At 58.4% G+C, this 20,171-nt stretch overlaps 2 protein-coding genes across 7 annotated transcripts; both read left to right on the top strand.

Annotated features, from left to right (window-relative positions):
- Positions 1 to 159: 159 nt before the first annotated feature.
- On the top strand, positions 160 to 11,430 carry LOC136570613 (mediator of DNA damage checkpoint protein 1-like). Of its 3 annotated transcripts, none has more exons than XM_066571066.1 (7): positions 160 to 176; positions 1,485 to 4,599; positions 4,805 to 5,098; positions 5,751 to 5,936; positions 6,760 to 6,885; positions 7,535 to 7,645; positions 10,225 to 11,430. In XM_066571066.1, the coding sequence occupies exons 1-7, from the start codon at positions 163 to 165 to the stop codon at positions 11,413 to 11,415; spliced, it is 5,037 nt and encodes a 1,678-aa protein (XP_066427163.1). In that variant the 5' UTR covers positions 160 to 162; the 3' UTR covers positions 11,416 to 11,430. The 3 variants fall into 3 exon arrangements, with proteins under 3 accessions (XP_066427163.1, XP_066427162.1, XP_066427164.1); XM_066571065.1 differs by having other exon boundaries at positions 10,195 to 11,430; XM_066571067.1 differs by lacking the exons at positions 7,535 to 7,645; positions 10,225 to 11,430 and having other exon boundaries at positions 6,760 to 7,484.
- A 660-nt stretch (positions 11,431 to 12,090) lies between these two features.
- Positions 12,091 to 19,849, top strand: LOC136570653 (coiled-coil alpha-helical rod protein 1-like). 4 transcript variants are annotated; one of them, XM_066571115.1, is made up of 10 exons: positions 12,091 to 12,142; positions 12,919 to 13,041; positions 13,184 to 13,553; positions 14,171 to 14,260; positions 14,580 to 14,669; positions 14,874 to 14,947; positions 15,067 to 15,170; positions 15,744 to 15,807; positions 16,312 to 16,460; positions 18,767 to 19,849. In XM_066571115.1, the coding sequence occupies exons 2-10, from the start codon at positions 12,926 to 12,928 to the stop codon at positions 18,784 to 18,786; spliced, it is 1,077 nt and encodes a 358-aa protein (XP_066427212.1). In that variant the 5' UTR covers positions 12,091 to 12,142; positions 12,919 to 12,925; the 3' UTR covers positions 18,787 to 19,849. The 4 variants fall into 4 exon arrangements, with proteins under 4 accessions (XP_066427212.1, XP_066427208.1, XP_066427210.1 ...); XM_066571111.1 differs by having other exon boundaries at positions 16,919 to 19,849; XM_066571113.1 differs by lacking the exon at positions 12,091 to 12,142 and adding an exon at positions 12,702 to 12,737 and having other exon boundaries at positions 16,919 to 19,849.
- The last annotated feature ends 322 nt before the right edge of the window (positions 19,850 to 20,171 follow it).

The following is a 20,171-nucleotide window of genomic DNA, read 5'->3' as shown; positions in this document are numbered from 1 at the left end:
AGCTCCTCCCACGGGCGCTCCGGTGCTCTCGGAGGACCATCCCGCCCAATCTTTGTGGTCTGGTGATGATCGACATTCATGACAGCCAATGGAAAGCGCGGATGGGCGTTGGCGCGCGGAGAGAGCTGCCAATGGGAGCCCGGGGGGCGGGGCCCGGCGGTGATGGCGCGGGAGGGGTGAGCGGGGGGGAGGGAAGCCGGGGCCGCTTTTGGGGTCCCTGAGGGAATTTTGGGGGAGTTTGGGGGGATTTGGGGTCCGGGTGGATTCTGGAATATCCTGGAGGGATTTGGAGGTGACAGCGGGGATTGGAGCGGTCCTTGGTGAGGACTGAGGGCCTCGGGTGCAGTTTTGGGGAGTCCCTGAGGGAGATTTGAGGGGGTCTCTGACGGGGGATGGAGGTTTCTGAGGAAAGTTTGGGATCTCTGAGGGAAGTTTGTGGGCTTGGCTTGGCAATTTGGGGTTCCGGAGAGAAATTTGGGGGTTTCTGAGGGCAGCTAGGACTTGATGAGGGAATTTGCGGGTCCCTGAGGGAGGTTGGATGTGTCTGAGGGAGGTTTGGGGTCCATGAGGGGAGTTGGGGCTTCCGTGAGGGAACTCGGGGTTCTTGAGGGAAGTTTGGATGCTCTGAGGGGGTCGAAGGGTCCTGAGGGGAGTTTGGGGCGCCCCTGATGTGAGTTGGGTTTCTGTGCGGGAATTTGGGGCTCCTGAGAGACGTTTGAGTTTCCTGAGGGGAAATTTGGGGTCCGTGACAGGGGTTGGTGGTTCTGTGAGAGAATTTGGGGTTCCTGAGGGGCGTTGGGGGTTCCATGAGGGGAGCTCGGCATTTGATGAGGGAATTTGGGCTCCCTGAGGTGTTTTGGGGGTTCTGTGAGGGAATCTGGGCTTCCTGAGGAAGGCTTGGAGGTCTCTGGGGGAGATTTTGGGTCTTTTGGGTGCAGTTTTGGGGGATCCTTGTGGGATTTTGGGCCATTTGGGTGCGGCTTGGGGAATTTTGGGAGGTCTCTGGGACATTTTGGGGGTACCTGGGACAGTTTTGAGTCTTTTTGGGGCAGTTTGGGAGGTCCCAGGCAGAGGGTTGGGGGCCTCTGGGGTGGTTTGGGTCCTTTGGGGACAGCTTGGGGGTCTCCAGGTGATTTTTGGGGGTTCCTTGGAGAAATGGGGGGTGTGTAGGATGGACGTGGGGCAGTTTAGGGGGATTTTCGGGGGAATGGGAGTTCTGGGGGGGTCCCTGGGGTTGTTTTGGGGCGTTCTGGGGGGGTCCCTGTGGTTGTTTTGGGGCATTTTGGCGGTTCCCGGGGGGGGGGGGGGATCCTTGGGGCAATTTGGGGGTATTTTTGGGGTCTTTGGGGAATTTTTGTAGGGTTTTGGGGCAGATTGTGGAATTTTGAAAGGGGTTTTGGGGCTCTTTGGGTTATTTTCGGGATCCTTGGGGGATTTTGGAGATCCCAAACTCCTCAGCTCCCCCCCCCCACCCTCTTTTGCAGTGCCCTGGAGGATGCAGCTGTGCCCCCAGATGTTGAGGGCCCCCAAAAACACCTTCCCTGCTCCCAAAATGCCCCAGATGTGATTGGGGAGGGGTCAGATCCAGATGTTGGGGACCTGAAAACTCCCAAAGTGGCCCGAAACACCTCAGAGGCTCCAGATGTGGCAGCAGAAACCCCAAGTCCAGATGTGCTATGGGCCAGAAATGGGCACCGGACACTTCAGGTGGACAGTGACACAGATGTGGAGGAGGAGGGGCCAAATCCAGATGTTGGGCCACAAAAATTGCTTAAAATGACCCAAAATGTGCCAGAAACTCCAGATGTGAGGCTACAAACCCCAAATCCAGATGTTCCATGGCTTAAAAGTGGGCATGGCACCCTGCTGGTGGAGAGCGACACAGATGTGGAGCAGGAGGGGGCTGATCCAGAAGTGGCGCCCCCAGAACGGCTGAAAATTACCCAAAACGTCCCAGAAACTCCAGATGTTGCAGGAAAGACCCCAAATCCAGATGTTTCAGGCCCAAAAATGCAACACAGGATGGAGCTTGTGGACAGTGACACAGATGTGGATGAGGATCCTGATGTGCAGCCCCAGAAAAGGCATAAAGTGACCCAAAACATGCCTGGAATTCCAGATGTGGAGGTAGAAACCCCAAGTCCAGCTGTGAGGGTGCCCAGAATTGGACACTGGAGAATCCTGATGGACAGCGACACAGATGTGGAGGGGGAGGAGGAGAATCCAGATGTGCAGCCCCAAAATGTGTCCGAAACTCCAGATGTGGCAGCAAAACTCCTGAATCCAGATGTTTCGGGCCCAAAACTCTGTTCTCAGATGCTGCTGGTGGACAGTGATACAGATGTGGAAGATGAAGTGAATCCAGATGTGCAGCCCCCCAAAAGCCTCAAAGTTACCCCAAACGTGCACAGAATTCCAGATGTGGAGGTGGCGACCCCAAATCCAGCTGTGGAAAGCCCCAAAATTGGCCATCAGACACTGGCGGAGAACAGCGACACAGATGTGGAGGATGATCCAGATGTGCAGCCCCCAAAAAGGCTCAGAAGGACTCAGCATTTGCCCAAAACTCCAGGTGGGCGATGGGGGACACCAAATCCAGATGTTTCAGGCCCCACAAGCAGGAGTCAGATGCTGCTGGTGGACAGCGACACAGATGTGGAGGAGGATCCAGATGTGCAGCCCCTGAAAATGCTCAGAGCGACCCAAAATGTCCCTGAAACTCCAGATGTGGCTGCGAAGCCCCGAAATCCAGATGTTTCAGGCCCTGAAATCAGGTGCCAGGCATTCCTGGTGGACAGTGACACAGATGTGGAGGAGGAGGAGGAGAATCCAGATGTTGAGACCCTAAAAAAGCTTGAAATGACACAAAATGTGCCTGAAAGTCCAGATGTGGTGGCACAGACCCCAAGTCCAGATGCTGGCGTGCCCAAAAATGGGTGTCAGGCACTGCTGGTGGACAGTGATACAGATGTGGAGGAGGATGAGGTGAATCCAGATGTTCATCCTTCAAAAGGGTCACAGAGGGGTCACGGGGCACTCCTGGATGACAGCGACACAGATGTGGAGGAGGAGGCAAATCCAGATGTTGGATCCTTAAAAAGACTGAAACCAGCCCCAAACGTGCCTGAAACTCCAGATGTGAGGCTGAAAATGCCAAATCCAGATGTTTCAGGCACAAAAAATGGGTGTGGGACGCTGCTGGTGGACAGCGAGACAGATGTGGAGGAGGATGAGACAAGTCCAGATGTTCGGCCCTTAAAAAGACAGAAAATGACCCAAAATGTGCCCGAAACTCCAGATGTGCCCACACCGACCCCAAATCCAGCTGTTGGAGGCTCTGAATGTGGAGCCTTGGTGGGGGAGAATGACCCAGATGTGGAGGAGGATGAGGCTGATCCAGATGTTCCGCCCTCAAAAAGACAGAAGATTACCCAAAATGTGCCCGGAACTCCAGATGTTGGGCTGAAACCCTCAAATCCAGATGTTGGGAGGCTCCAAAGGACCCAAAATGTAGCTGAAACACCAGATGTGGAGGGAGAGGAGGAAGGGTGGGATCCACATGTGGCCACCCAGCTGTTCCTGCCCCCAAATCCAGATGTGGGGGAGGCAGAGATGGATCCAGATGTTGTGAGCCCAGAAGGACTCAAAATGACCCAGAAGCCACTGGAAATTCCAGATGTGGAGGAGGAAGAGGAGTCAGATGCAAATGTGGCCACCCAGCTGTTCCTGCCCTCTCCAGTTATTGGGAGCCCAAAACAACCCAAAATGACCCAGAACCCTCATAAAATTCCAGATGAGGAAGAACAAGAGTCAGATCCAGATGTGGCCACCCAGCTGTTCCTGCCTTCTCCAGATGCTGGGAGCCCAGAAGGCCCCAAAACTACCCCAAAGGACCCCAAAATTCCAGATGTAGAGGGGCTGCCCTCCCTGGATCCAGATGTGGCCACGCAACTGTTCCTGCCCCCCCATCCAGGTGTGGAGGACAGCCTAAATCCAGATGTTCTGGATCCAAAACAACCCGAAATGGCCTCACACGGCCCCAGAATTCCCATTGTGAAGGTAGAGACCCCAGATCCAGATGTGGAGGGGGAGGAGGACTTGGATGTGGCCACCCAGCTGTTCCTGCCCCCTGATCCAGATGTGGAGGGTGAAGGCCCCTCAGAACCAGATGTTGGGTCCGCAAAACCACCCAAAATTCCAGATGTGGACATGGAGAGCCCAAATCCAGATGTGGGGGAGTCACTGAGGGGCCACAGGACGTTGCTGGGGGACGCTGATCCAGATGTGGATGAGGCGGGCCCAAATCCAGATGTGGCAGCCTCAAAAAGACCCCAAACAGCCCCAGAAGTCCCTGAAATTCCAGATGTGGAGGTGACCACCCCAAATCCAGATGTGGAGGGGCCAAGGAGCCCTGGCCTGAATCCAGATGTGGCCACTCAGCTGTTCCTGCCCCCTGCCCCAGATGTGGAACCCCCGGAAAGCCCCGAAAGGGCCCCGGATGAGCTCCAAGTTCCAGATGTGGAGGAGGCCCCAAATCCAGATGTTGAGGGTCCCCCAAGCCCCACCCAGGAGGAAGCAGAAGCTCCGCCCACCCCGCAGGTGAATTTTGGGGGCCCCGGGTGATTTTGGGAGCCGCCCAGGGATTCGGGGGGGGGGGGAGGGGGGGTCTCGGGTGAATTTTTGGGGGTCCTGGGTGATTTTTAGGGGGTCCCAGATGGAATTTAGGGGATTTTAGGGGTTCCTGGTGTGATTTGGGGGGTTCCCGTTGGACTTTGGGGTCCCCACCACAGCCCCTCCCCTCCAGGTGCGGCGCAGTCGGCGATTGGCCGTGAGTGGAGGGGGCGGAGCCTCACGTGGCCCTGCTCCTGCCCAGAATGGGCGTGATCCAGGCTCCAAGCCACGCCCCTCATACAAGCCACGCCCCCAGAGGGGGCAGGACCAATCAGCAGCAGTGCTTGAAGAGGCCACACCCTCCGTGCCCATAGAAGGAAATGGGCGGGGCTCAGTGGCAGCCCTGCCCCCAGAGGAGGAGGAGCCAACAGAGGGTGCCAAGCGCAGGCTCCGCCCCCGGGCAGCACCAGGCTCCACCCAGATCCGGGTAAGGACCAGTGTGGACCAGTACAAACCAGTACAGACCAGCACAGACCAGTAGGAACCAGTATAGACCAGTGCAGACCGGTATGGGCCAGTATGGGCCAATCTAGACCAGTACAAACCAATAGGAACCAGTACAGACCAGTAGGAACCAGTGCAGACTTGTACTGACCAGTACCCCTGGTGACTCCTAAGTGATCCCAGTACAGACCAGTGACCCCACCCAGTGCTCCCAGTATGGACCAGTACAGACCAGTGTGGAACTATAGTGACCAGTATAGAGCAGTGACTCCCCCAGGGGCATCCCAGTGACCTCCCAGTACAGACCAGTACCAATGGGAGGTTTAGGGACCGGTACAGACCGGTGCCCCCCCATGCCCCTCCCAGCTGCTGTTCTGGGGCTGGTGGCACCTGGGCATGTCACCAAAGTGTCCCCAATGGCCCCTGAGCCCCCTGGGGATGTCCCCAAAGTGTCCCCAGTGTGTCCCTGACTCTCTCAGGGATGTCCCCAGTGTGTCCTGAATGTGTCCCCAACCTGTCCCAGTGTCCCCTAGATGTCTCCACCCACCCAGGGCTGTCCACAACCTGTCCCCACTCCCCCAGTGCTGTCCACAGGGACTCAGGGATGTCCCCACTGATGTCCCCACTGTCCCCAGGTGCTGTTCACAGGCCTGGTGGCCTCCCCTGTGCTGCGGGTGGCCCTGGGGACGCTGGGTGGCACCGAGGCCGCATCTGTGCACGACTGCAGCCACCTGGTGACCGATGGCATCCGCCGCACACTGAAGTTCCTGTGTGCCCTGGGCAGGGGCGTTCCCATTGTCACCCCCCAGTGGCTGCTAGAGGTGACATCAGGGACAGCAGAGGGTTGGGGGACATTGGGGACAATCAGGGGGGCTGGGGGGATTGGGGACAATGGGGGGAAATTGGGGGATTGGGGACACTGGGGACATGGTGGGGACATTGGAGGATTGGGGACACTGGGGACAATCGGGGATTGGTGACACTGGGGACATTAGAGACATCAGGGGGACATTGGGGACACCAGGGACACTGAAGTTCCTCTGTGCCATTGCCAGGGGTGTCCCCATTGTCACCCCCAATGGGGTGACAATGCTGCAGGTGACATCAGGGACAGCGGGGGATAGGGGACAATTGGGGCACTTGGTGACAGTGAGGGGAGTTTGGGGACAAGGAGAAGGATTTGGGGACATCGGGGACAGGGGGTTGCACTGGGGTATTCAGGGGGATTTGGGGACGTTGGGTGGCCTTGGGGACAGTGTGGATTTTGGGAACATTGGGGACAGCTGGAGTGGCCTTGGGGACATGGGGACACTGGGGACATGGTGACAAGGGGGATTGGCCTTGGGGACTCTAGGGATGGGTGGGGTGACCTTGGGGACAGTGGGGTGACAGGGGGAACTCAGGGACAATGGGAGGGGATTTGGGGACAAGGGGAGGGCTCTTGGTGACAGTAGTGGTGGCCTTGGGGACCTTGGAGACCAGGGGTGACCTTGGGGACAGAGGGGCTTTGGGTGACAAGGGAGGGTGACCTTGGGGTCAAGGGGAAGGACTTGGGGACAATCGAAGGGGACAAGGGGGTGGCCTTGGGGACACTGGGGTGGCTCTGGTGGCCGTGTGTGACCCCTGTGTCCCCGTTGTCCCCAGAGCTCCCACAGTGGCCGCCCGCTGTCCCCAGGTCCCTTCCTGCCCCAGGACCCCCCCTGTGAGCGGCGCTTCGGCTTCCGCCTGCGCCCGGCGCTGGCCCGGGCCCGGGAGCGGCCCCTGCTGCAGGTGACACTGTCCCCAAATGTGCCCAGATGTCCCCAAATGTGACCTAAACCCATCCCTGACCCAACCCCAGGCATAGCAATGGCCCCTGCTGCAGGTGACACTGTCCCCAAATGTCCCCAAATGCCGCCTCATGTCACCTAAACCCATCCCTGAGCCAGGGCACAGGTCCTGCTGCAGGTGACACTGTCCCCAAATGTCCCCAAATGCCGCCTCATGTCACCTAAACCCATCTGTGACCCAGCCCCAGGCATAGCAATGGCCCCTGCTGCAGGTGACAGTGACAGCAGTGTCCTCAATGTCCCAAATGTCCCCGGGCCCAGGAATGGCCCCTGCTGCAGGTGACACTGTCCCCAAATGTCCCCATATGTCACCTAAACCTATCCCTGAGCCAGCCCTGGGCATGGTGGCCCCCCGTCCTGCAGGTGATGATCACATTAATGTTCCCAAATGTCCCCAACTTCTCCAATGTCCCCAATACCCCAATCTCCTGAACCCCTGAATGTCCCCAACCTGCTTAGTGTCCCCAATGTCCCACCAGTCATCCCCCATGTCCCCAGTACCCCAAACCCCCAATGTCCCCAACCCCTGATTGTCCCCAATGTCCCCCTGATTGTGCCCAATGTCCCCCTGATGTCCTCTCTGTCCCCAGGGCTACCAGGTGCACGTCACCCCCAGTGTCCAGCCGTGCCCCGAGGACATGCGGGACATTGTCACCTGCTGTGGTGGCACCTTCCTGCCACAGCTGCCCCGGGAATACGCGGTGAGGGGACAGTGGGGACAGGGGACAGTGGGGACATGGAGGGGGATTGGGGACATTGGGGACAGCGGGACATTGAGGGGATTGGGGGGATTGAGGACATTTGGGACACTCAGGGACATCAAGGGTGATGGGGACACTGGGGGATTTGGGACATTGGGGGTATTGGGGACATTGGGACATCGGGGACACTGGGGACATTTCAGGGATTGGGGGATTTTGGGGTTTCTCCTGGGGTATTTCAGGGTTTTTGGGGGGTACTTGGGGTTTCTCATTCAGTTTTTGGAGGTTCTGGGGTTTCTCACTGGGTTTTTGGGGTTTTTAGGAGCTTCTCACTGGATTTGGGGGATTTCTCACTGGGTTTTGGGGGGTTGGGGTTTTTTGGGGGGTCTTTGAGGTTTTTTGGGGGCTCCTCACTGGGTTTTGGGGTATTTGGGGGTTTTTGGGGATCCCAGATTGGGCTCTGTGGGGAGACCCCACTGGGGGTTTTAGGGGATCTCATTGGGGTTAGAGGGTTCCTATTTGGGTTTTTGGGGATTTCTCACTGGGGGTTTTGGGAGTCTTTTTGGGGTTCTTTTGGGGTATTTGGCATTTCTGACTGGAGTCTTGGGTTGTTTGGGGGATTTGGTGTTTTTAGCGGGGTTTGGGGGGTTTCTCACTGAGGTTTTGGGGGTATTTGGGGTTTCTGATGGGGGTTTTGGGGGTCCTGGCAGGGTATTTGGGGTTTCACTCTGGGTTATTTGGGTTCCTCACTGTGTTTCTGGGGTTTCCTCAGCCTGGAGTCCTGGTGATCTCGTGTCCCCAGGACCGGGCTGGGTGGGTTATTTGGGGTTCCTGACAGGGTTTTTGGGGTTTCCCCCTCAGCCCAGTGTCCTGGTGATCTCATGTCCCCAGGACCAGGCTGTGGGGGTTATTTGGGGTTTCTGATGGGGTTTTTTGGGTTTTTCCCCCAGCCCCCTGTCCTAGTGATCTTGTATCCCCAGGACCGGGCTGGGTGGCGTTTGGGGTTCCTCACTGGGTTATTTGGGGTTCTTTTGGGGTATTTGGGGTTTCTGATAGGGCTTTTGGGGTCCTGACCCTCTTTTCCCCCAGCCCTGGGTGCTGGTCATTTACTGTCTCCAGGACTGTTGGGATCCTGTTCGGGTTTGGGGTTTCTGATGGGGTTTTTGGGGTTCCTCTCGGGGTTTTGGGGGTTTCTCTCGGGGTTTTGGGGGTTTCTTACTGGGTTATTTAGGGTCCTGACCTGTTTCCCCCTAGCCTTGTGTCCTGGTGATCTCAAATCCCCAGGACCTTTCTGATCCCACTGGGGCTTGGAGTTCCTCTCTGGGTTTTTGTGGGTATTTGGGGTTTTTTTGGGATTCCTTGGGTTCCTGTTTGGGTTTTTGGGATTTGTCATGGGGTTTTTGGGGTTTCTCTCTGCGTTATTTGGGGTTCCTCACTGTGTTTTTGGGGTTTTTCCCCAGCCCTGTGTCCTGGTGATCTCATGTTCCCAGGACTGGGCTGGGTGGGTTGTTTGGGGTTTCTGACTGGGTTATTTGGGGTTCCTGACTGGGTTTTTGGGGTTTCTGATTCAGTTTTTGGGGTTCCTGAAAGGGTATTTGGGGTTTCTCTCTGAGTTGTTTGGGGCTTCTCATTGTGTTTTTGGGGTTCCCCTGCTCCTTGTGCTGGTCATTTCCTGTCCCCAGGACCAGGCTGATGGGTTATTTGGGGTTTCTCTGTGGGTTATTTGGGGCTTCTCATGGGGTTTTTGGGGTTCCTGGCAGGGTATTTGGGGTTCCACTCTGGGTTATTTGGGTTCCTCACTGTGTTTTTGGGGTCTTTCCCCCAGCCCATGTCCTGGTGATCTCATGTCCCCAGGACCAACTGGGTGGATTATTTGGGGTTCCTGTGGGTATTCCAGGTTTCTGACTGGGTTTTTGGGGTTTCTGATGGAGTTTTTGGGGTTTTTCCCCCAGCCCCCTGTCCTGCTGATCTCGTGTCCCCAGGACTGGGCTTGGGTGGGGTATTTGGGGCTTCTCTCTGGGTTTTTGGGGTTTCTGATGGAGTTTTTGGGGTTTCCCCCTCAGCCAGTTGTTCTGGTGATCTCGTGTCCCCAGGATAGGGCTGGGTGGGTTATTTGGGGTTTCACTCTGGGCCGTTTGGTGTTTCTGACTGGGTTATTTGGTGTTTCTCTCTGGGTTATTTGGGGTTTCTGATGGGGTTTTCCCCCAGCCCTGTGTCCTGGTGATCTCATGTTCCCAGGACCAGGCTGGGTGGGTTATTTGGTGTTTCTGACTGGGTTATTTGGGGCTCCTGATGGGATATTTGGGGTTTCCCTCTGTGTTATTTGGGGTTTCTCAGTGTGTTTTTGGGGTTTTTCCCCAGCCCCGTGTCCTACTGATCTTGTGCCCCCAGGACTGGGCCATGTGGGGTATTTGTGGTTTCTGACTGGGTTTTTGGGGTTTCTGATGGGTTATGTGGGGTTGCTGATGGTGTATTTGGGGTTCCTGACAGGTTTTTTCAGGTTTCTGATGGGTTATTTGGGGTTTCTCTCTGTGTTTTTGGGTCCCCAGCCCCGTGTCCTGGTCATTTCCTGTCCCCAGGACCGCTGGCTCTGGCCCCCGGCCGTGGCCGCGCGGCTCCCGCTGCTCTCGGCCGAGCTGCTGCTCTCGGGGGTCCTGCGGCAGCGCCTGGAGCTGGCCCCGTTCCTGCTGAGCCCCTGGCAGCCCCCCGAAAACACCCCCGAGCCCCCCCAAAACACCCCAAATCCCACCCAAAACACCCCAAATCCCACCCGAAACCAAAAAAATCCCACCCAAAGTACCCCAAATCCCCCCCAGAATAGCCCAGAGCCCACCCGAAACCAAACAAATCCCACCCAAAAAGCCCCAAATCCCACCCAGAAACGGAAAATTCCCCCCCGAAAAACCCCAACCCCCCCCCAAAAAACCCCAGATCCTACCCCAAAAACCCCAAATCGCCCCCAAAATCAAAAGAATCCCACCCAGACACACCCAAATCCCGCCCAAAGTGCTCCAAACCCACCCCAAAAAACTCCAAATCCCCACCAAAAACAAAAAAATTGCCCCCCAAAAACCCCAAATCCCCCCCAGAAACGCCCAAATCCCACCCAAAATCCCCCACCCCAAACCCAGTCCCGGCCCCATTTTGGGGGCTCCACTCCTCCCCCAAGCCCCCCCAGGACTCGTAGTGGGCGGAGACCCCCCCAAAATCCCCCCCCAAAAACCCCAAGTTCAGGGACCCCCCAAAAAACTCCAAATCCACCCAAAAAAACCCCAAATCCATCCCAAAAAACCCTCAAACGGCCCCGGGGTCACTCAGAAGGTCCCGACGCCGATTTTGGGGTCCCAGACCCCCCACAAGAGCTCCCCAGGACCCGGAGCCGCCAGGGACCCCCCCAAAATCCCCCTCGGGACCCCCCAAATTCAGGGACATCCAAAAAACCCTCAAATCCAACCCCAAAATCCCCCAACCCACCCCAAAAAAACCCAAAACAGCCCCAGGGTCCCCCTGGGGATCCCAACTCCAATTCTGGGGTCCCAGATCCAACCCTGGACCCCCCCATGGAGCCCCCCAGGACCCGGAGTGGGCGCAGACCCCCTCCAAATGCAGGGAACCCCCAAAACCCCCCAAACCGGCCCCAAAAAGCCCCAAATTCCACCCCAAAACGAACCCGGGGTCCCCCAGAGGGTTCCCCCTCCAATTCTGGGGTCCCCGAGCCCCCCCCGAGCCCCCCCCGGACCCGGAGCCGCCGGGGAGCCCCAATAAAGTGAATTTGGGCAGCAGAATTTGGGCTTTTTGGGGTCAAAAATCCCAAATTTGGGGGGGAGGAGCCGGGAGGGTTTGGGGACATCCTGGGGACAGCCCTGGGGTGGCCATGGGGGGGCTGGGGACATGTAGGACGTTGGGGAACATCAGAGAGCCCTTGGGGATACCGGGGACTGTCTCGGGGACACTTTGGGGACACCAAGGACCCTTTTGGGGACACCCCAGGATGGTCGTGGTGGCCTTGGGGACATCAGGGACTTCCGTGGGGACACACTGGGGGCATCAGAGTCCCCTTGGTGACATCAGGGACCCCCTTGGGAATATTTTGGGGACATCGGGGAATCCCTTGGGGACACCAAGGACCCTTTTGGGGACCCTCTGGGGGGTCGGTCATGCGGAGGTTCGGGGCATCAAAGGTCCCGTTGGGGACAATGGGGACCCTTTTGCATTTAGCCCCGCCCCCTCAATCCTCAGCCAATCAGCGCTCTCGTGCCATGGCACTGCAGCCAATGGCAGCGCAGGACGGGCGGGATTTTCGCCGCCATGGAAACGCCCGAGCCGGGTCACCATGGTAACGAGCGAGGACGCTTCCGGGTTCTTGCCCGGCCCTCTGCCGCTCTCAGCCAATCAGCGCTGGCGGAGTGAAACAGCCAATGGCGATGCAGTAGGGGCGGGAGCTGCGTTGCCATGGCAACGGGGCGGCCGGGTCTGGGGCGGGAAAAGCGAGAAAAGGTAAAAAAAGGGAAAACCCGGGATTGGTGCGGGGTGGGAGAGACTGGGGGGCCCTGGGGACAGCGGGACCCCTTGGGGACACTGGGACCCCTCGGGGATGGGCGTGGGGTCTTCGACAACCCTGACTGACCCTGTCAGTACCAAATGGCCCCCAGGACCCTCACTGACCCTGCCAGGACCCCATTGCCTCCTCAGGATCCTGATTTACCCTGCCAGGACTCCATTCCTTCCTCAGGACATTGATTTACTCTGCCAGGACCCCGTCCCTTCTCAGGACCCAAATTTACCCTTTCAGACCCTCACTTACCCTTCCATGAGACCCCCGGACCGCATTAACCCCGCCCTAAGGCTGCACTTAGCCTTTCAGGACCCCATTTACCCCTCCTAGGACCCCCATTTCCCCTTCCAGGACCCGATCCCCTAGCCCCGCCTACACCCCCAGACGCGCCCTCCTATTGGTCGGAGGGGGAGGCGGGATCCGGAAGCCGCCGCCTCTGATTGGCTGAGGGGGGAGCGCGGGAAAGCGGCGGCGGGGGCGCCTTCCCGGCGTGCACCGCGCGGGGGAACTGGGAGAGACTGGGAGGGGAACTGGAAGGTACTGGGGGGAACTGGGAGAGACTGGGAGGGGAACTGGAAGGTACTGGGGGGAACTGGGAGAGACTGGGAGGGGCTGGGAGGGACTGGGAGCGTGGGGAGGGGGAACTGGGAGGGACTGGGAGGTTACTGGGACTGGGGACAGGCTATACTGGTCCATACTGGGAACTGTCCCCCCACAGGTCGCCGATGGCCGAGACCCGCCCGGGCCCTCCTAGTGCGCCCAGTGGCTCCCAGTACTCCCAGTTCCCCCCTCCCAGTCTGGAGAGGCTCATCCCCCCCTCCCACTTTGTGCTGCGCCCCAGGTGAGGCTCCCAGTGCTCTCAGTAACCAACTCCCAGTAACCCCCCAGTGAACCTCCCAGTGCTCTGAGTAACCTCCCAGTAACCCCCAGTAATCCCAGTTCCCCCTCCCAGTGCTCCCAGTAATCCCAGTCCCCCCTCACAGGTCCCTGGGAGCGGAGCTTGAGGCAGAAAGGGGGCGTGTCCATGACTTGGAGGTGGAGCTGAAAGCACTGAAGGGGCAGAGCCAGCACCTGGGGGCGGAGCTTGAGGCAGAAAGGAGGCGGAGCCAGCAGCTGGAGGCAGAGCTTGAAGCAGAAAAGGGGCGGAGCCAATGCCTGGAGGCAGAACTTAAGTCAGAAAGGGGGCGGAGCCAAGCACTGGGGGTGGAACTCGATGCCCTAAAGGGGCGTGGCCAGCGATTGGAGGCGGAGCTGGATGCAGAAAAGGGGCGGAGCCAAATCCTGGAGATGGAGCTGGAGACCCTGAGGGGGCGGGGCCTTGGCCCAGAGGGGGCGGAGACAAGCCCAGAGCAGGTGAGGCCTCGGTGCTCCCAGTTACCCCCAGTAACTCCCAGTGCTTCCCAGTAACCCCCACTAACCCCCAGTAACTCCCAGTGCTGCCAGTCTCACCTGTCCCAGGTGTTCTGGGTTTGTCCCGGGGCCAGAGCCACCCTGGGAGGGATCAGGGACACCTGGGAGGACACTGGGGATACACCTGGTGACATTTGGGGGCACTTGGGGACACACCTGAACACACGTGAGGGGACTTGGGACACACCTGGAAGCACCTGGGGACATTGGGGGCACACCTGGGGACACTGGGGACACCTGGAGTCTCCTGGGTGCATCCGGCACATCTGAGCACACCTAGGGGATGTTGGGGACACACCTAGGGGACACTGGGGACATACTTGGGGATGTTGGGGGCACACCCTGAGGTGGCCCAGGTGTGTTTGGAGTGTCTCAAGTACATTTGGGATGTTTCAGGTGGGATTTTTGGGGTTCCCCAGGTGAGTTTGAGGTGTCTCAGGTGAGTTTTGGGGGGTCCCAGGTGAGTGTTTGGGATGTCTCAGGTTTATTTGGGATTCCTCAGGTGAGTTTTGGGGTTCCCCAGGTGTATTTGGGGTCTCAGGTGAGCTCTCTCTCCCCAGGTGCTGCTGGGCCGCTGGCGCCAGAAGGTTTTCCAGCTGCTGCTGCAGGTGAGGCTGCAACGGGGCCAGGAGCTGCAGCTGCAGGGACAGGTGAGGGGACAGGGGAGAGCACACCTGGGACAGGTAGGGGGACAGGGGACAGGTAAGGGGACATGGGGGACACAGGGACAGGTGGGAGCCTTGCATGCCTGTGACAGGTGAGAGGACACACCTGGGGCAGGTGAGACCCCACAGGTGGGGCCGACCCCACACCTGGGGGGACCCTCTGGGGTCAACTGTGTCCCTTTAGGGTCACATGGACACACCTGGACACACCTGTGTCCCTTGGGGAGGGTCTGGCGGTCACCTGGGCAGGTCACCTGTGTCCCTCAGGGATGTCACTTGTGTCCCCGTGTGTCCCCTGTCCCAGGTGCGCTCCCTGGGTGCTGCAGTGGCCGCCGGGTCCCGCCAGGTGTCGCTGTTGGAGCTGCAGCTGCGCCAGGGGCAGCAGGAGAGACAGGTGAGGGACACCTGGGGACACACCTGGAACAGGTGAGGGACACCTGGGGACACACCTGGGGACACACCTGGAACAGGTGAGGGACACCTGGGGACACACCTGGGGACACACCTGGGGCAGGTGAGGGGACACCTTGGGGACAGCCGGGGGGTTGGGGACACCTTGGGGCAATCTGGGGACAATCTGGGGCTGTTCTGTGTCCAGGCCCTGTCCCAGGAGCGGCTCCGGGCGGAGGCGGCTGAGGAGGAACTGGGGAAACTGGGCCAGGCCCTGAGCCGGTACTGGGGGAACTGGGAGGGACTGGGCTGTCGCAATCGCTGTCCCCAGGCTGTTGGGGACACTGGGGGTTACTGATTTGTACTGGTTTATACTGGGCTGTCCCCGTTGCTGTCCCCAGGCTGTTGGGGACACTGGGTGTGGCCCTGGCCGATGTCACCACAGCCATCGTGGCCCTGGGGACCCTCAGTGAGCGCCTGGGACGGGCCCAGCACCGACTGCAGGGTCAGTGACACTGGGGACATCTGGGGACACTGCAGGAACACCTGGGGACACTGCAGGGATATCTGGGGACACTGCAGGGAGGCTTTGTGGGAGGACTGGGGACACTTTGGGCACGGTTTGGGGACAGTCGTGGGGGTTGGGGACATCTTGGGGACACTTTGGAGGCATTGGGGGAGGACTGGGGACACTTTGGGGGATTTTGGGGATGGTGAGGACAATTTGGGGACAATTTGGAGGTGTTGGGGGATGACTGGGGACACCTGGGAATACCTGAGGGGGGGTTGAGACATTTTGGGGACATTGCGGGGACACTGGGGACACTTTGGGCCTGTTGGGGACACCTTGGGCCATTGGGAATGGTTTGAGGGATTGGGAACACTTTGGGGGGGTAGGGATGCTCCTGGAACACCTTGAGGACACTTTGGGGACATTTGGGACACCTTAGGAGGGATTGGTGACACCTTGGGGACACTTGGGACACTGTGGGGACATGGGGGACACTGTGGGGACATGGTGGGGACCCTGTGGTGGCTGTGCCCACTGTCCCTGTCCCAGTGTCCCCTCTGTCCCCAGTGCTGGTGGCCTCGGGGAGGCTCCGGTGGCAGCGGGAGCCAGAGGGGACAGCAGGGGACAGCAGGTGAGTGACACCGGGGACACTGGGGGTGGCACTAGGGACATTTGGGACATCAGGGTGACACTGGGGATGTTTGGGACATTGAGATGGCCCTGGGGACATTAGGGGTGGCCCTGGGGACAGCAGGGTGACACTGGGGACATTGAGAGGTTACCTTGGGGACAGTGGGGACATTGGGGACAGTGGGTGAGTGACACTGGGGACATTGTGGGTGGCCCTGGGGACAGTAGGCACAGCAGGTGAGGGACACCGGGGGGGCACCGGGGACAGTGGGGACATTGAGATGACCCTGGGAACATTGGGGGGTGACCCTGGGAACACTGAGGGGCTGGCACTGGGGACAGTGGTGACACCGGGGCCATCAGAGGTGGCCCTGGGGACAGTGGGGACAGTGGTGAGTGACACCGGGGTGGCACAGGTGACATCAGGGGGTGGCCATTGGGACAGCGCTGAGCCCAGTGGTGACACAGTGGCTTTGTCCCTTCTCTGTCCCCTCTGTGTCCCCAGCACAGTGGCCCCGGAGGTGACATCGGAGAAGGTGATTAGGTGGCACCAAGGGGACACCAGGGGTGGCTCTGTCCCCAGGGTGTCACCCCTGTGTCGCGCCCCCCAGACCACCAAGGGTGGGGACAGGACCCAGCCACGCCCGGGCACAGGTGGGTGTGTCCCAATGTGTCCCCAAATGTCCTCAAATGTGTCCCTGGTGTCCCCAGTGTCCCCTCAGTGTCACCAAACGTCCCCAAATGTGTCCCTGAGTGTCCCCAAATGTCCATCAGTGTGTCCCCAAGTGTGTCCCCAGTGTCCCTAAATGTCCCCTGATGTCCCTTCAATGTGTCCCCAATGTCCTCAGATGTCCCTAAAAAGTCCCTGAATGTCCCCAAATGTCCTTCCCAGTGTCTTCTCAATGCTCCCAAATGTGTCCCAAGTATCCCCTCACTGTCCCCAAGCTGTCCCCACTGTCCTGTCAGTGTTCTCAAATGTCCCTCAGTGTCCCCCAAGTGTCCCTGAGTGTCCCCAAATGTCCTTCAACATCCCCAATGTCTTCAGTGTTCCCTCAGTGTGTCCCCAGATGTGTCCCCAATGTCACTCCAGTGTCCCCAACGTGTCCCTGCAGTGTCCCTGGCCCCACTGGTGATGCAGCTCCAGGCCCTTGGTGCCGCCATCCTTGGGGACATCACAGACCCTGCAGTGCCAACGCCCCCATGGGGACACCGGTGACATCATCGGGGACACAGGTGACATCATCAGGGAGCGGTGGCACTGCAGGGACAGAGATGACATCGCTGTGGAGGTGGTGACGTCGCTATGGTGATGTTGATGATGTCACTATGATGGTGATGACATCATGGCTCTGCCCCAACCCTGGCTCGGTGTCACTTTGTCCCTGCCCACCCCCAATGTCCCCAAAGCCGCCACGACCATCCCAGAGGGTCCCCAAAGAGTCCCTGATGTCCCAAGGAGGTTCTTTGGTGTCCCCAACCCCCCCCCAATGCCCTCCAGGCATCCCCACATGTCCCAGGAATGTCCCCAACCCCTCCCAGTGTCCCCAAGAGCCCCCAAAGTGTCCCCAAAGGTGGACATGGTAACAGAAGTTCCCATGGTAACAGAAGTCCCGCCCATCCTGTGCTGCCATTGGCTGCTGTGCTCGGGACTGAGAGCGCTGATTGGCTGGGTTTGGAGGGGGCGGGGCTAAATGCAGAACTGGGCCCAAACCAGTAAAGACTGAACTGGGAACTGGGATCAACTGGGAACTGGGTCCGAACCAGTACAGACTGAACTGGGAGTGATCCCAAACCAGTACAGGGGCTAAACTGGGAACTGGGATGAGCTGGGACCAGTGCCTGAACTGAGACCAGAACCCCAGACTGATCTGGGAGCCACAGTGGTCACTCACAGACCCAGCACTGCTTCTGGTTTGTACTGGTTCATACTGGTCCCCATTCCTCCATAGTGATTTATACTGGTCTGTACTGGTTTGTACTGGTTCATACTGGTCCATCCCGGTCACTGGCCATACTCCAGCCCCCCTGTGTGTCTCCTGTACTCTCTCAGTGGTGTCTGAGCCACAGGGGAATGGCCCCAGCCCATGGCCAGCCAGAATGGCCACAGGGGAACGGCCGCAGACTGAGGGTCAGTGGGAATGGCCGCAGGGGAACGGCCGCAGACTGAGGGTCAGTGGGAATGGCCGCAGGGGAATGGCCGCAGCCTGGGCTCAGCTGGATGCGTCGCTCGCCCTTGGGCCGTTGCCACCGAGCGCCTCCCGTGGTCCCGGCAGTGCCCAGCCTCACCGGTGCCTGGGCTGTGTGGCCACTGTGGCACAGGAGCTCATGGCCGTGCGGGTCCACCAGTGGCCAACTGGGCAGCAGAGGGTTGGTCAGCAGTGGGATGTCCAGTGTGGTCACTCAGTGGTGGCTGGCACGGGTTTGATGTAGAAGATGGCGGGCAGGTCTAGTGGCATGGCCGGAGGAATATTGGTGTCATCTGGCACGATCCATGTGGGGCCTTTGTTGTTGTCATTGTCATAACTGTCATCGCTGTCATCATCATCGTTGTCATTGTCACTGTCCTCCATGTGGATCTTGAGGATCTCCTGGGATGGCAGAGATGGGGATGTCGTGGTGGCCATGCGGAGCTGGAGGAGCTCCTCGGTGGTGATGCGGGTGGCCCAGGAGGAGGAGGAGGAGGAGGAGAAGGAAGGGTCATTGTTACCATGGATTGTCACAATGTCGCTGTGGATTGTCACATTGTCACCATGGATTGTCCTATCCCCACCATGGATGGTCCTAATGTCACCATGGATGGTCCTGATGTCATCATGGATGGTGTTGATGTCACCACAGATGGTCCTAATGTCACTCTGGATGGTCCTGATGTCACCATGGATTGTCCCCTCACTGCCGTGGGAACCCCATGGTGACAATGACAATGAAAAGGGTCTTTCTCCACTGTGGTTGAGTCACAGGGCCTCTAGAGGGTCCATGAGGAGGAGGAGGAGGATGAAGATCTTTCTCCACCATGGTTGGCACGCGATGACCCACTGGGTGGTGTGTGACAATGACAGTGGAGACTCTTCGCTACCATGGACTGCCCTTGATGACAATGGAGATCCTTCATGACCGTGGTTGGCTCGTGATGATGATGACAATAAAGGCAAAGACCCATCAAGACCACAGATGGACTCATCTCCATCATGGATATTCCACAACGATAATGACCCTTCAGGAAGACAAATAGTCCTTAATGATGATGGTGAAGACCCTTCACGACCACAGACAGTCCATGACGATGACGATGACAAAGGCAAAGACCCATCATGACCATGGATGGCTCTTGAAGATCAGGGATGGACCCGTCATGGTCACGGATAGCCTTTGATGATGACAATGATAGTGAACACCCATCAAGGCCACGGGTGGACTCATGACTGTCACAGATGTTCCACAACGATGATGACCCTTCATGACCACGGACGTTCCTTGACAATGCCCATGACCCATCGTGACCATGAACGTTCTGTGATGATGATGATGATGATGATGATGACGATGCTGATGACCCATCATGACCATTCTGTGACAATGTTGATGACGATGCCCCACCATGAACCCGGCTGGCCCCATCCCCTCCAGCTCCTGCAGGATCTTTCAGCATGGCTCCACCAGGTGCCCCATCTGCAGCATGCTGGCCACCAGCAAACCCCAGCGAGAACCCTCCAGAACCCCCCAAATCGTCCCCGGGATTTTCCAAAACCCCTCCCAGAACCTTCCAGGACCCCTCGAGACCCCCCAAACCCCACCCAGGACCCCTCAAGGCCCTCCAGGACCCCCCAGATCCTCCCCAGGAATTGCCAGAACCCCCAAACCCTCTTGGGACCCCTCAAATCCTCCCCAGAACCCCTCAAATCCTCCTCAGGACTCCTAACGTGCCCTCTCTGAGGCCATTTCTGTAATGACTCAAATTGCAATTAAAAGTTGACTTTCCAGAAAGTTCCTGGGTTTTTGCTGGAAAACTGGGAACTTCCTGGAAAATCAATGTTTTATCCGAATCTGAAGCATTAAAATACAGGAATTTCCAGGAAAATAAGCTTTTAATGCCAATTTGGGGCATTAAAAACTGAGAATTCCTTGGAAAATCAACGTTTTATCCCAGTTTGGGGTATCTAGGGGGGTCTTGGGTCCCGTTTTGGGGGATTTCCATGGAATTCCCAGTATTTTAGGGGTTTCCAGGGAATTCCCAGGTTTTTGGGGTCCTGGTCCCATTTTTGGGGGTTCCCATGGAATTCCCAGGATTTTGGTGGGGGGTGTCCATCCGATTTTTGGAGTATACCTCCCCTCTTCCCCCCCCCCCCCCCCCCCACATCCATTTCA

This window comes from Molothrus aeneus, unplaced genomic scaffold (genome assembly GCF_037042795.1).
Source record: "Molothrus aeneus isolate 106 unplaced genomic scaffold, BPBGC_Maene_1.0 scaffold_35, whole genome shotgun sequence".
NCBI lineage: Eukaryota > Metazoa > Chordata > Aves > Passeriformes > Icteridae > Molothrus > Molothrus aeneus.
Note: the sequence above shows the minus strand (reverse complement) of the source record. Positions and strands in the feature narration are given on the sequence as shown.